Source organism: Chanodichthys erythropterus, chromosome 12 (genome assembly GCF_024489055.1).
Source record: "Chanodichthys erythropterus isolate Z2021 chromosome 12, ASM2448905v1, whole genome shotgun sequence".
NCBI classification, from domain to species: Eukaryota; Metazoa; Chordata; class Actinopteri; order Cypriniformes; family Xenocyprididae; genus Chanodichthys; species Chanodichthys erythropterus.
Window position 1 is genome coordinate 52,456,598 of NC_090232.1, and position 15,902 is coordinate 52,472,499.

The 15,902-nt window shown below is 35.8% G+C and overlaps 1 protein-coding gene across 2 annotated transcripts; it reads left to right on the forward strand.

Moving 5' to 3' along the window:
- The first annotated feature begins 1,080 nt into the window (after positions 1–1,080).
- On the forward strand, positions 1,081–14,667 carry LOC137031780 (glutathione hydrolase 1 proenzyme-like). 2 transcript variants are annotated; one of them, XM_067403047.1, is made up of 16 exons: positions 1,081–1,411; positions 1,585–1,644; positions 2,102–2,176; positions 2,340–2,399; positions 5,697–5,888; positions 6,019–6,149; positions 6,711–6,800; positions 6,973–7,162; positions 7,373–7,533; positions 8,552–8,701; positions 10,359–10,495; positions 10,999–11,186; positions 12,731–12,846; positions 13,171–13,286; positions 13,505–13,612; positions 13,723–14,667. In XM_067403047.1, the coding sequence occupies exons 2-16, from the start codon at positions 1,619–1,621 to the stop codon at positions 13,879–13,881; spliced, it is 1,899 nt and encodes a 632-aa protein (XP_067259148.1). In that variant the 5' UTR covers positions 1,081–1,411; positions 1,585–1,618; the 3' UTR covers positions 13,882–14,667. The 2 variants fall into 2 exon arrangements, with proteins under 2 accessions (XP_067259148.1, XP_067259149.1); XM_067403048.1 differs by having other exon boundaries at positions 2,105–2,176.
- Positions 14,668–15,902: the final 1,235 nt, after the last annotated feature.

Sequence of the window (15,902 nt, forward strand, 5' to 3'; positions counted from 1 at the left end):
TACAAGCACACTAAAACACGCCTGCCCGGTGTTGGTCATTGGGGGACTATTGCAGATGCAGACGGAGAGTTACCACCGGCAGCTACCGGTCAGCCAGATCCCAAGACCCCGAGGACAGAGGTGACCCGCGCCCTGGAATTGGAACTCCACCTGACGTTTGACCAGGGGTGTGAGCCCACGACATCTGCTGAAGAGGGGAAACGTCTACGGAGAGTGAGGTCTGGATGATTGACTTCTGCAATGAGTCGATTCCCACCCAATCCCACCCATCATGTTCATCATCGTCATTTGTCAAGGACATTTATATGGACTGTTTTATCTTTACAGACCATCCACCAATGCTGTCAACACCTCGTTTAGCCAGTCCTCCTGTATCGCTGCTGGATGTCATCTTCCCTGCGCCGTCTCCGGGGAACCCCTGTGACGTCGAGCTGCAGGTCACACTCCCACCAGCAGCATTAAGGCCAGAGGTTCCGGTGGCTTTGCCTCCACCTCCGCCGGTCATCGCTGGTACACCGCAGCATTCTCCCAGGCCAGTGACGTCGCGGGAGTTCGCCAGCTCTCCATCTGCGCCCCGGAATCCACCTGCCGAGTCTCCATCGGTCGTCCCCCAGATGCCATCAGTCCAATCTGCATCATCTGGACTCTGCCCTTCATCTACTCGGCTGTGGACTGTCGGATCTGGGGAGCTCTGGGTCTGGCAGCGGTTTTCCACCATCTTTGCCGCCAGGGGATCGTCGTCCTCCCTTCATCGCTCCATCACCTTCACTCCGTCCACCTCCAGAGCCCCGGAGGGGGGAGCTATCATTCACCATAGACACTGATTACACTCACAGCTGTTCGTCATTAGTATTGTGTATTTAAGTTCCTCCCTGTCTTCAGTCTAGTGTCCGGTACTGTTATATGTTACTTGTGTTTGCTGTTACCTGCCTATTCCTTGAGATTAAACTACGTTATCTTCCTTGAACCTTCCTTCCTCGTCATCCTTGGAGCTACATCTGTAACACACATAAAGTAACCGTGTCTCTTCAGAAGAACTGTTCATTTCATATGGATTTTTTTACAATTTCTTTATGAATGTTTTGAAGTGTCTGGGAAACTAGAACATGAATTTACACTGAATTAAAAAAAAAAAAAAAACAGTGAGGATTTTCCCACCAATAGGTTAATTGAAAATTGTACGCACAATACAAAAAGCCTACAGGTTCAAATACAGCTCAACAAACCTATAAAGGAAACATCCTCAGCAGTGTTGCAGACATGAACAGGAAGCAGCTTACAGGAAGCAGCACTGTGGACAGTCCTGCGGTTACCATGTGTACTATTCAACTGTCTGTTTTTCTAGCAAATATTACTTCTAATCTGCTGTGCCAACACAACGGCTGTCCTTTCAACTCCTCCTCTGACTACGGTATAGTTCACATTTTATTAAATGCGTTGATATTGAGATGGTGAAATAAAGTTCCATATCTTTTAAATCTTTGCTCTTTTTTCCACTGAAATTTGTGAGAAGCTGTCTTTTTGTATGGCATGTTTGCTCATGCTGAAAAAAATGTAATCCTAAATATTATTATTATTTTACAGTTTCTTTAAACTGGTGGACAGGGACTATTCAATAATGGGTTGTCTCACAAGCAAGTCAAGGTGATGAAGCATGCAAACACACACACACACACACACACAGTACTATGAGAACTGTATTATGAGAGGTTCAAGATGTAGCGTATTCCATATTGCATGATAAAATGATCAAGTGACAGAATGATTTACATGACATGATTTGGTCTGGAATGCCAGTTGATAAAACAAGGAAGATATCTCAGCCTACGAAATAAATAAAAATGATTTATGTTTGTGTGGAATCTGCTAAATGAGAACTTCAAGTAATTTTTATGGTAGCTAAGCTATTTAAAAATTACAAATTTAAATATGAAAAATATGCAATATTAAAAATATTTTGCTGTAATGGATAATAAAAGCTGAATAAACTTAAGTTAACTTTCAAACAACTCAAGATGTTGTTTATATGAATGTATGTATGTATGTATGTATGTATGTGTGCGTTCTAAAATACTTTTTTTTTTATTAATCTCTGGACCAGCAGGGAGAGATCCGAGGCTCCAGGACCCACTGGTGTGTCTGTGACGAGTGATGGACCAGTGACCTCTGACCCTCTGTTAGTAAACATTTACTTGCTAATCAATCAATCTATCTATCTATCTATCTATCTATCTATCTATCTATCTATCTATCTATCTATCTATCTATCTATCTATCTGTCTGTCTATCTGTTATTTTTATTTGTTTATTTATTCATTATTATTGTTTATTTTTGTCAGAATCCCACAGAGATCAGATCCTCCAGGAATCAGCGGTGCGTCCACAGAGCCACCTCCTCGGTTAGTATAATCATTTACTTGCTAATTAGTGCACCTCAGATGATATTCAGTAATCAGTATTTTTCTTATGGTCACAAATTATACACATGCATATATTCTAGTGTTGCACGATATACCGGTGCTAGAAATGTTTTGACAATCAAAACAACAACAACAAAAAAGCTTCATGCTGCAATGCATGATGGGTAGCTTCATAGTACAAAACTCACCCTTGATTCCCAATCGTTTTAGTTTTGATTATCACCGTTGTTGTGATTCATATCCACAATCAAAATGCCTGTGTGTGATGACATGATACACTTGATACATTATTACAGCATTATTTAATATGCTGTAGAGATTTTTAGATGGACGCAGCAGCCAGACTTCAACATTCTTTATCGCTGCCAGATGCAGAAAGACTTATTCATGCTTTTATTACGTTGCAGCTTGATTATTGCAATGCACTTTATGTCGGTCTCCCAAACAAGTCTATCAAGAAATTACAATACATTCAGAACTCAGCCGCCCGGCTATTGACATATACAACTGCTCGTCAGCATATCTCCCCAGTACTCTATACCTTGCACTGGCAAGCACGAGCTGATTTTAAAATACTTATCTTAACATATAAAGTGATTCATGGGACTGCCCCTGCTTATCTCTGCAGTTTAGTTGCCTCCTACACTCCAGGCTGTTCTCTCCGCTCCTCTGGGACATTTATCCTTCAGCAGCCAGTATATAATTTAAAGTTTATGGGTGGTCGAGCTTTCTCTGTTTCAGCTTCACGTTTGTGGACCGCATTACCACCTGTGATTAGAGACTCTCCAACACTAGACTGTTTTAAGAGCTCTTTAAAGACTCCCCTTTTTAGAGCTGCTTATTGTAATTGACTATGACTTGTTTTATTGTATTGTCAGTTTTGTTTTTTATAGTCTGTGATGTAGCACTTTGAGTATATGAAAAGCACATTAGAAATAAATATCATTATTATTAATAATCAGATTTAGAGAGTAAATGGAGAGAGCTATGTGGATTAATCCATCCAGCTACAGAACACTGAAAACTCTTGGGAGAAATTCTCGTCAGCGCAGCAATGGTGGACTGTGAACTTGCTGTGAACTCGCTCAGGGCGGTTCTATGTTCAAACAGAAGTGTCTGTCAACAGTCATGGGCAGGGCCTGTGGGTTTTGTGATGTCACACTGCCTAGGAACCGCTTGTTCTGAGACCCTGCTTATGATTTATGGGGATTAAAAAAAAGGACTGGGTGGATTTTTATCACTATAGGGTGGTTGTGTACACACACTGCCAACACACATTTATGTTCAAACACCATGCAAAAGTGAATTTTGCATAATATGTCCCCTTTAAAACATTTACATTACAAACCCTGTGTTTCTGAAGCAAGAAATCTAGCAGTATTGCAGCAATCAGTTTTAACAGACATGAGCACAAAAAGATAATCCATGACGACATACACAGACATCAAGATTCAGCATATGAATCTCAACAATGTTGACAATCAACAATGTCAACTGTGGACATCACAGAACAATGACTAAATATCACAACAAAAACAGCAGCAAAAAATAAAATGTTTAGTAAAATAATAGGACAATCCAGCTTTTTTTTCAACAATTTATTCATGCTGTGATGCATGCTGGGAGTTATGTACTATTCTAGTACCCAGCATGGCACCGTTAATTTTCATCATTGTTGATTGTTGATGTCTGGATTGGCTTTTTGTGCTCATGTTTTTTAATCTTTTAACTGATTCTTATAATGCTGCTGCACAGGGTTTGTAATGTAAACGTATTAGTAACACCAAACAATTTGTGTGATGATGGGAGAAATGAAGCTTTGAATCAATTGAACCAAATGCTTTTGCATGATTCACTGTTTCAAAGCGTTCAAAACAACACACGCTGGTGACGCCTGCTGGTCAGGACAGTGTAAATGCAACAAAACTCAGGCCAAACATAGATAAAAGCACCTTTTACAAATACATTGCAAATGTTTTATTGAAAGTAAAATCTATCAAATGCAATTAACTAAATCTAATAATATTAAATATCAAGTGTCTGTGTAATATGTGCTCTTTTATAAATATTTAGGACTTTTTTTGTTGTTTGTTCCATGGATGGCTTAGCTGAACAGACCAATAAAAGGCTATTAATTACTATTATTTATTTTATTCATACTAATGTTTAATTGAAATGTCTGATCAGATAAAATTGATCAGAGATCAGGTAAAAACCATAGACACTTGTTCAGTGGTTCACCGCTGGGGGGCAATCTCAGTGAATCCGCATAATTCATGGGTTCAGAGACATCGCCCCCAATGGCGAACCACTGAAATATTTTGAAACAGTTATGACGTAACAAAGCCCTGTTTACTGAAATCACGTGAATTTGTCAGTTTGAAACGTGCTTCAAACCACAGATTCGAAACAAAAGGTTCATAAAGGTTTCGAAGCTTCATGAAGCAGTGTTTCGAAATCGCCTATCACTATTTTTTAGATTCAAATGATAATATTGAATCAGGCTATTTTATGATGATTATAAAGCAATCAATACCTGAACTCATTTCACTTTAGCTTCCTTTGCTACTGCAAAGATGTTTTATAAACACTGTCACAGCAGCCAAAAAAAAAAAAAAAAAAAAAAGACAAAGATAAAATAAGAATTAAGAGCCCATCTAATGAAAACACTAATTACCATTATGGTGACTTCAAATCAAACAAACATCAAAACCCTGACAAGTACGAATTTATTGCAGTTTTTTAGTTAGATTATGCTGTGTGTGGTTTATTTTTTAATGTTCAGAGTTTAGCTTTTTTATTATTATTATTATTTGTTGAGTGTCATCATTGTGGAGTATTGATGTCTGTGCATCATTAGGCAACTGAAGGAAAAAAAAAAAAGCTGCTTTACTATTGTGAAATATCCATCTACAAACAATTATGAATTTGAAATAAGATATGGGTAAATCTTTATGCTGCAATGACAGAATAGCCTGACTTAAAATCAGCCAATTAGCTTATTTAATTTTCTAGCTTGTCATTGTTTTAACAAATGTTTTATTTGTCAGTCTTCTTACTTGTAAATTAAAGCAGTAAATTACTGTGAAGTCAACATCATTTTGCTGTTGATTAACAATAATTCATAAGAAAATTAGTAAAATGTTTAAATTTAAAAGAGAATCTATTAGTTATCAGAACTGTAGACGTTCAAGATGTAGCATATTTTTTTATATATATACATACATACATACATAAAAAAATCAAATATCTCAAACTCTGGTGGTCTAATTTCAGCTGGTGCCGGTGCCTGAACAAGTGTCAGTTCTGGTCCCTGTGTGTGTGCCTGATCGCCATCTTGGTGATTTCAGTGATTTCAGTGATTGTGTTGATAATATATCTAAATTCCGACAATTCGGGACACCCTGATGAGTGCTATGCTAAAGCAGCAGTGGCAGCAGGTGCCAGGACGTGCTCTGAGATCGGGAGGTATGTTTCTAAAGAGATACATTTATGTTTCTGGGGAAGATTCCCTGCATGAATTCTTAGAATCTGCATTACTAATATGAAGTCACTTGAATTGTTCACTTGACTTTACACAGAGCTCTTTGTCTTGCAGGGACATGTTAAAGCGTAACGGTTCAGCTGTTGATGCTGCTATTGCTGCTCTGCTGTGTCTGAGTCTGGTTAATCCTCACAGCATGGGCATCGGAGGAGGCGTGGTTTTCACCATATACAATCCATCAACAGGTACGTGGCTTTGAGAGACTTAACCAGACTGCCAGAACAATCTCTCACAATGACAACAGTTCAAGAAACAAACAAAAAAAACCAAACTTCATATAATAGGAGCTCACCTTTATAAAGCACACTTTTGGTTAGTGAACGTTTTGTGCAGTAAAGTTAGTAATATTAGTAATATTAGTAATTATACTTATCTCACGAGACAAGACAATACACATTACTGGACTCATGAAGACAAGACAATATTTTAACACAAAATTTTAAAGAAAATTTAAATTGCAAAATATATGACTGAAAAAAATTTAATTGTTTGACTGAAATTCACAAAATGCAAAACAATGCAGATGCGGTGACTAATGATTGTTCAACACAGTGGGGTCTTTCAATCAGATCTGTGGTTACTGTTTTGACAAAGGGTGTGAAAAATGAGTGAAACAAATTAAAAAGTGTTGACATTTGCAAGAGAAGACTTCTGATGGTGATGATGAAGGTCGAGTGTTTTATTTAGTGTGTCTTAGAGAAATGAGAAAAAAATGTAAATGAAAAGTTTAATGTTTTCATCCTTAGGAAAGGTGGAGACAATTAATGCAAGAGAAACCGCTCCGATGAATGCTTCAGAGGACATGTTTGGCAATGACCATGAGAAAGCAAAACCAGGTAAACCACCATAAATATGCATACACCCAAATCCAGCCTCCATGATGGCTTTACAGCACAGATTCAGTAAGCACATTAGTCCACTAAAACAGAAAAGTTATATTTCTGATGATTTCTTGCCAGTTTGACTCTTGAGGGACTTGACCACTCCTCTGTTTTGTATCAATGACAGGGTTATTTATAGCTGTACCAGGAGAACTGCGTGGTTATGGGATGGCACACAAAAGACACGGGAGACTGCCATGGAAGGAGCTGTTTGAGCCCAGTATAAAGCTGGCTTTAGAGGGTTTTCGGATTGGCAAGGCCTTGGCCAGAGCCATAAATGAGACTCGTCACACAATTCTGAATGATACAACATTGTGGTAAGAATATGAATTTGTAAACTAGCAAAATAACTGGTCTTGTTTTTAAAATTTTAAAAACACATTTTCTCAGTGGCAAATATCCTAAAAGGCAGATCTGACCCTATTATAATACTATATGTCTCTATTTACACCCGCGTCCCTAAAGCATCAGCCTTTTAAATTTATATGATATAATTTTATTACTCCATTTCTCTCTCTTATTTCCAGTGAAGTGTTTTGTGACTCAAACAATAAAACCTTGAAGGAAAATGACACTATAAGATTACCCAAACTAGCTGACACCTATCAGAAGATAGCAGAAGAAGGACCAGATGCCTTTTACAATGGGTCATTGACTCAGACTATAGTGGAGGATATCAATGCTGCAGGTTGTTTCATGCTTAAACTTGACTCTATTCATATCTAAGGTGTCTAGAGACTATTTATTTATTTATTTATTTTTTAATCAAAGTATGCAAATCTGAATCTTTGTGGAAACACTCTACAATACAGTGCACTAATATGCATTAATGTAACTAATGCACAGATAATCATTAGTTAAAGTATCATGTATTTTTTATGTTAGCTTTTTCTTAATGGTTTGAACTTGTTTGTATAGACGCTTGTTTCCACCACTGAATAAAAAAAGGTATAATTGCAACTTTTTATCTTGCAATTCTTTTTTTCTCATAATTGTGAAATATAAACTCACAATTGCAAGTTGCAAGTCGAAATTTATATCTTGCAATTCTGACTTTTTTTTAGAATTGTGTGATATAAACTTGTAATTGTGAGTTATAAAGTCAGAATTGCAAAATATAAATTTTGACTTGCAACTTGCAATTGTGAGTTTATATTTCACAATTATGAGAAAACAATTCAGAATTGTAGACTCAGCAAAAAAGTTGCAAATATCTTTTTATATTTTTATTTAGTGGCAGAAACAAGCTTCCATAATGTTGTATTCCAGTCTGATCTTTTATTATTTTTTGTATGCTTTGCATTTTTATCTGTTTTATTGTGTAAAAGTCCATTTAGAAGCTGCTTTAAAGGCCCTATGTAAAATAAAATTTATTATTATTATTATTATTATGACTCACGGAGAACTAAACCATTAAGTAATGATTACTGCATCGCCAACTAAAATTAAATTTTACACTATTAGTTAATAATATGTTATAAGTAAATAAGACATGACGACACATTTAATTAATAGCAATTCATATATTACCTAATCTATTAATCAGATAGACTCTTTATTAGTTGCTGGTGCAAAAATAATGAATGAATGGTTTACTTCTTCATGAGTCATACATTAACTCATCTGTGCATTAGTTAAGAATGAATTAATGCGTATTAATGCACCCGTATTGTAAAATGTTATCATCTTTGTTTCTCCTAACACAGGAGGGATTATAACACGTGAGGACCTGAAGAATTACGAGGCGGTGCTGAATGAGTATGCATTAAACTTTACTGTGGGGAACTACACATTTCACGCACCTGATGCTCCATTCGGTGGACCCGTGCTCGCTCTGATACTCAACATACTCAAAGGTGTGTCAGTGTGTGTGTGTGGATTACAGGATAAAGGATCTCCAATTACTCCAAATAATTCTATGTATTAATAAAGCCATCTGAACACTTCATTCAGGACTGGCCCATGGCATAGGCGACATGATAATGATAGGGGGGTGTCACATATTGTGCCACTAACCTCCCTCATTACTGACAGTTCTTAAGGGTGTCACAGTTTTATGCATTATGCTGTTCACAGTACTGTAAATGATTCTTGCTTACTGGCAGCTATCTTAAACAACAGGTATGGTGCTGAAAAATGACTGCCAGATTACACAGATTACACATCAGGTAGTGGCTTCAATGAGTTAGGGTTAGTGATAATCTCGCAGGCAGTCAGTATTCATATCACCAGCCATATGAGGAACCTAATGAAGCACAACAGCTGATGAAGTACTGTAAGTGTGCATGTGAGAAACACATTCAGTTCAAAGCTACTACAGTTTACCTTCTCTATATGATCGTCCAACACAAGTCCCAATACCTTTGTATTAATATAGATCTATTTAAATTACCTTGAGTTTGTTCTGTAAAAGGCTGTTCATGCCATCATCTTTTGCTCAACCATGAGTTACACTTTAAAATCTAATTAGTTAGACTTACTACTAGAAAAAATATGCAAACCAATTGCCTTAAAAAAATTAAGTAAAGTAAAATAGGAATAGTATATTCGTGTGCACTTAAACTCATCTTAAAAAAAAAAAAACAACAACTTCTTATTCCTATCCTTTCACTTCCTCTAATCCCTCTCTATTGTATCTTATGATAATCTGAGCACTGCCTATAACTTGTATTATGAGCACTTCTTGTGTCTATTTGCCTCGTCATGGCGACTCGCTTGTTGTATTCCTCACTTGTAAGTCGCTTTGGATAAAAGTGTCTGCCAAATGAATAAATGTAAATGTAAATGAATAAATGTAGTATAGTTCACTTACACAAGTTCTAGTAACTTGATAATTTGCTTTACATTTACTCTTTACTTTGTATAGCTACCATAGTTGTGTTCATGCTGAATGTTGAAGTATGTGTGTTACTCAAGAATGATCAATTTTATGATACTGTCACAAATATCAAGGGATTATATCAACCATAATGGTCATTCAAACAAATACATTTTAAGAAAATCATCATCAATTTATGAAGTCAGCTATTGTGATGTTCTCTCAAAATTTTCAGTTGTATTGACAATTAAACATTCAAGATGATTTTGGGAAATGAGTGAATTCAACCAGAGAAAGATAACTGCAGAAGTGGAGGAAATGAGTGAAAGGTCTATTAAGAATTGACACGCCTCTAAAACGTTATATTTTTCCTTGAAAAAATGGCACTAAAACCAATCAATTAATCTTATCTTGGGTTTTCTGAGTAAACAAGGCATATGTGAATATGAAAGATTACTAGATTTTTACACTTAAGTTAAGATATTAAGTAAAGTTAACTAAAAGTGTTTGTTAGAACAGCTGCTGGATTTTATAGTGTCCAGACATTCACCATTTATATTTTGAGATACTATCAAACGCTTTGAAAAGCAACAACTGTAAAGTCCTAAAAGACTTGTACAGTGTACAAAATGTCTTTAATTCTTTTTCCAAAATTTTCCAAGGTTCAGTTCAAATAATGAAACTTTTCATTTCAGGTTACAACATCTCAAGCAGCAGTGTGTCCACAATAAAGAACAAGACTTTGATGTATCATCGCATGATAGAGGCTTTCCGCTTCGCTGATGCCCAAAAGAGTAAACTGGGAGACCCACATTATAAAAACATCACTGAGGTGAACTCAACTCAACTCTACTTATATATTTTCTGGGCCTCTACTAAATATTTGCAAGCTCCAAACACATCAAAATTGTACAACAAATATCAAAGCATAGCCTTGTGGGCAGTTGAATTTTCAGTTTTCAGTGAACTTTACCTTTAAAGCAACTCACATCTCAAATACAGAATTTCTGAATTGTCTTAGGGGTCAATAAAGGCCTCCTGAAGTGAAGCGATGTGTTATATATCCATATATATATATCCATATCCATGGACTTACAGACTTACTGACTTCTGGCGGAAGCTAGATATTTTACTTCATAACTTGTTAAATATAGACATTTGTTTTACACGAATACATCGCTTCATTTCAGAAGGCCTTTATTAACCCCCCAGAGCTGCGTGGAATATGTTTATGATGGATGGATGTGGATGGAGACACTTTGATCAGCTCATACTCGTTGAACACTATCACTGCCATTACATATATTTACTTATTTTGTCAATCTTTTCTTACAGATTGTCCAAAATATGACCTCAGTGAGCTTTGCAGACGACATCAGGAGTAAGATTAAAGATGACTACAAACAAACCAGCTATGAGCAGGAGGGCATTGATAAAGTGCCTTATGACCACGGCACATCTCATCTGTCCGTCATCGCAGAAGATGGGAGTGCAGTGGCAGTCACCAGCAGTATCAATGACTAGTAAGAGAAATATAAAGAGATCAGTGTCCTGGTCTTGATCTATCACAGCTAATTTCAGTTACTGAGAGCTGCAACAACTGAACTCCCTACCCACTAGCTGTAATAACATGTTGGAAGTTGTCAGAGAGTCAGCAGATTCATTGACTCTTAGGCAATTTCCAACATGTTTGATATTGTTAGAGCCTCCACAGCCCAGAGGAAACAAATACCTCATGCCCCTTTATATGGTGAGATTACTGTATGAACTACATTTGAATGTTTTGTGAGTTACACTCCTATTTCTACAGTTGGTAGTCAACCAGAATGCCTATTAATGCCACAGCAAAAATATACCAGTCTCATTACAAAGTCGTTCACGAAATGATGATGTACGTGGAACTGAAGTCATAAAATAACAATAAGGATGAAAAACTACAATGATGGTAATTTCAATTATGGTAAATTAACTTTTAAATTTTAGAATTAATACTTCTACATTTCAAACATATTTATTTGTGATATTAACATAGAGACAGAATTATGAAGTTGGTGTATAGAGCCGGGACGTGAACCTCGGATCACTTGAAGAACCGTGAGGCACGTGTTGTAGCGTTGCCCACGAAACTATCCTCCTAACGCTGTTATACGTGCATGAACTTAACATCTTACACTCATGCAAAGCCTCGTTGATGTAGCATTTTCCTATGGAAATGTTTTGTGTATTTATATTCAAATGGTTTAATTATTTATTAAAGAAAATTATGCTGATCATGACAACCTACTGTATTTCATTCTTAATATCATTAAAGGATTAGTTCACTTTCAAATAAAATTTTCCTTACAATTTACTCACCTCCATGTCATCCAAGATGTTCATGTCTTTCTTTCTTTGCTGTATGTCCTACTCCTTCCCTATTCTACTTACGGAATGAACGCAGCGTCATTTACATTTTTTTCCATAAGTAGAATAGGGAAGGCGTTGTCTGGTCCTGACAATTTTTTTGTCAGGACTTTTTTGTTTTAATTTTATGATAATTTAGTTTCATTTATTTAATGTTATGTTTCAGTTAATAAATCTACTACAAATTAAAAGAACACAAAGTATAAGACAGATAATCTATTGACAGTACTGTGATTGTGAATTCGTTTAACTACAATGTTTCAGTTGAATTTATCTGCTAATACAGCTCTCAATGATCCGCGGCAGATTAATACTTGAGAGAATGAACTCACATGCTCCCTTTCTAACTTTTTTAAAGTCTTTGATTATAGCACCACTTAAAGACAGCAAATACACATCCCCAATTTTCCCTGTGCCAGTAAAAGTATTATTCTGGTTGACTACTAACTATATGTTCACATAGTGCTCCTGTTACTTTTCATCAAGAAAGTCAGAGGCAGTCGTTAAGTCTAACAAGTTCCTAACAAGATTTACTCAACAAAGTAAGATACAACATGTTTGTATAACAAGATATTAATGTATTTTGGTGTATATTTTTATGAAGATCTGTTGCTTTGTTGTTCTTTTCAATCTTGTTGTCTGGATCTTTTTTGTGTTCTCACAGCTTTGGTTCTGGGGTGATGTCCCGCTCAACAGGCATTATTTTTAATAACCAAATGAGGGATTTCATTGTTCCTGAGGTGATCAATGGAGTTAGCAAAAACAACTTAATTCAACCAGGTAAAAACAACTTGCATGCCTTGAGTTTAAATGAGTTACAATATTAACTTCCACTGAGGGGCGCTATTACACATCTTCTGAAAGAGCACAGAATGAAGTGAAAGAGAAGCAGAGGCTCAGTTCTTTCTGATCATATATTGGATGTTCAGATATTTATACAACAACATAACCTGGGTGAAAGTTTTGTGAAAATGATCAAAAACGCTGCTGCTTGCTGGCAACATTTTACAAGAAAATTCTGGAGGGGAAAGAGTTGAGTACAAGAAAAATAACACCTATATAAATGTAAATGTTCACATGTAAAATACTATTTGTTTTGACAAGGTAAAAGGCCACTTTCATCAAAGTGTCCCACAATAATATTGGACAAACAGAGCAGAAAAGTCAAAATGGTGGTTGGAGGTGCAGGAGGGACAAATATCACCACATCAGTTGCTCAGGTAAGAGAGTTGAACAATTAAAGCATTGCTCAACTTTACATTACAGAAAGCAATATCAATACACTGACATTTGATTATTCTGAAAAATATTCTGAAAAACATGTTTATTCTGAATATGGCTAAGGTTATGTGTTTTAATAAATAAACCATAGGTTTGTGTGTTATTTAAATCAGCTTTTTGTCTAAAAACCCTTTCCTCTCTTTCTCCCTCATCTCAGGTGATCCTGAACTATCTGTTCTTTGACTATGACCTGCAGAAATCTGTTAATGAACCCAGAGTTCAGATCACACTGAATGTGACAAATATAGAAGATGACTTTGATAAGGTAGGATCCTTACACTTGACAACAAAAGTCTGTCATCTAAATTAAATTCACAAACTCACAACAGTGATAATTATACTAATTTTCTCTCTGTGTTGTATTTATGTTTGCAGCATGTAATTGATGAGTTGAAGCAGAAGAATCATAATATAATTCAAAACACTTGTTATACTTCAAAAACATTATCAGTGGTCCAGGCGGTCGTACGACAGGGGGACAAAATCTGTGCTGAATCCGACCGCAGGAATTACGGCTCTCCTGCTGGATACTGAGTGCTGCTCCTGTGATCATGCTGCTGTTGAGCCAGCTAAAGTAAAACTGTTGTCTAGTGACAGATCCAGACTTGTTTGCTGGGATGCTTTATGGGTGCCAATAAAACTTGAGCAGGCAATGTGCAGAAAGTTATTCATAACATTCTTTCAGCCATCCTGCATTACAATATCACACAGATCCTAAAAATGCTGCATATTTTATCTGTATTATTGCAGTTTGTCCATTTTTCATTAAGCTTATCTTTTGCTATCACTTGCATTTTGATATATTGAAAAAAAAGCCCTCTCAATATACACTCAAAAAATGATAATTTTACTGTTGTGAGCTTTACTGTAAAAAGTTTAATAGTTGCATTGTTTTGAAGAATTGTTTGTAAATCAATAAAGTATCATGTAAGTATAAGCCTACTTGATAAGTGTTATTCAGTCAATGTAACATTGGTTAGTGCTGAAATTGATAAACACAATGTACTATGTCCTTTTGTACATCATCATATGTATTGCTATATGTATTGCGTGTTGCTATTTTGAGGCAACTGAAAACAACTGCAATATATGATGCACGTATAGGGTATCAGTGCATGAACTGGGTTTTCATAATAAAAGAAAGTGATATGCAAAATGCCCTTCAGCCGCCTGCGCATGCCATATAGATCAATGTATTCTGTCCAGTGTGGAGGAAGGCTCGTTTTGAGGAAAATTAGGTTGTAGCTAGTTGTCTATGTTACTATGAATATAAAGAGGTGTTATAAGTGTTTTAACAATGTTTAGCTCACAAGTTATTGATCCGGGAAATTTGAATCTATGAATATGTTGCCAACTTTACCGAACTTATCCAGTTCTAATGTCTTTCACTTACGTCAAAACCGTGCTTTGAGCTAAACATTGAACATATTTATTTATATTTAAGTCTAAGTTCAAAATAAAACTCTATAAGCACTCCACTGTTAATGTACAGAGCTCTCTTAACCACTGCCTTGGGGGAAATTAAACAGGAAGTGTTTGTCCGAGCTCACAACAGGTTTTGCGAGCACATGCAAATGTCTTTGTGAGAGAATGCAAAGGTTTTGCTAGGGTACACAAAAGCTTGAAAAAAAAATTGTTCTCCCTTTCCAAATTTTTCCACCATGTCCTTTGGGTGCTCTGTAGATTGGGACATCCACAAATAAAAAAATCACACAGTAATCTCTTGACAGCTTATGACATGACAACAGTCACAAAAGTATTTTCAGCTTCTGTGCTAAAATGTGTAATGTGAAAAAAACTGATAAGGCTGAAAAAAAAAATATATATATACATTTGTGTGTGTGTGTGTGTGTGTGTACTGCATGAATAAATATATGTGCAATATATTTTTACACATGCAGTACCATATCTGATCACATACATATATATGGTATGAAGTGTAGCCTATTACTGAATATAAAACTGAATTATGATATATTAGTGAATATATTTTGCCACATTTTTTAATATATAAAAACAGCAATTCCTTATGTATTATTCAATACATAGTAATATATTAACACAATATATTATGTATATTTTCAATATAGGATACAGTTAAATCATTTAATAGGCTATATTGATTCATAAGGAAATATATTTTCTTTGCATAAGGGTCCCTACCTACATAGTGTTCACTGCTCCCTACTCCCTGAGCATGAGATATCTGTTTAGGTCCACTTCACCTGACAAATGCATGAATTTGGAACACTTTGCAACAACATCATCAAACACAGATGCCACTTGAGTTTAAGGTATGACATAATATAGGCCTAAATGAAATATAAATTACCATAAGTTCATGAAACCTATATAACAGGTCTATATAATGTGTATAAATGTATTATTAATTTATTTAATATAAATAGTCATACATGAAGCTGAACTAGGCTAAGTGATAAATGTCTGTTATTTTACGATGTGTCTTTTCTTATTTAAACATAATCATGATAGTTCCTTTTCCGTGTTTCTTTAATGTAAAATTCTTGCAGTAGACGATTGTGGTACTGCGCAGG

Bases quoted from the DNA above. Each gene is read 5' to 3' on its own strand.
- LOC137031780 (XM_067403047.1), top strand. From the start codon at position 1,619: ATGGGTTGTCTCACAAGCAAGTCAAG. The intron at 6,150-6,710 runs GTACGTGGCTTT...TTTCATCCTTAG, and splicing joins CATATACAATCCATCAACAG to GAAAGGTGGAGACAATTAAT. The intron at 13,613-13,722 runs GTAGGATCCTTA...TTATGTTTGCAG, and splicing joins TAGAAGATGACTTTGATAAG to CATGTAATTGATGAGTTGAA.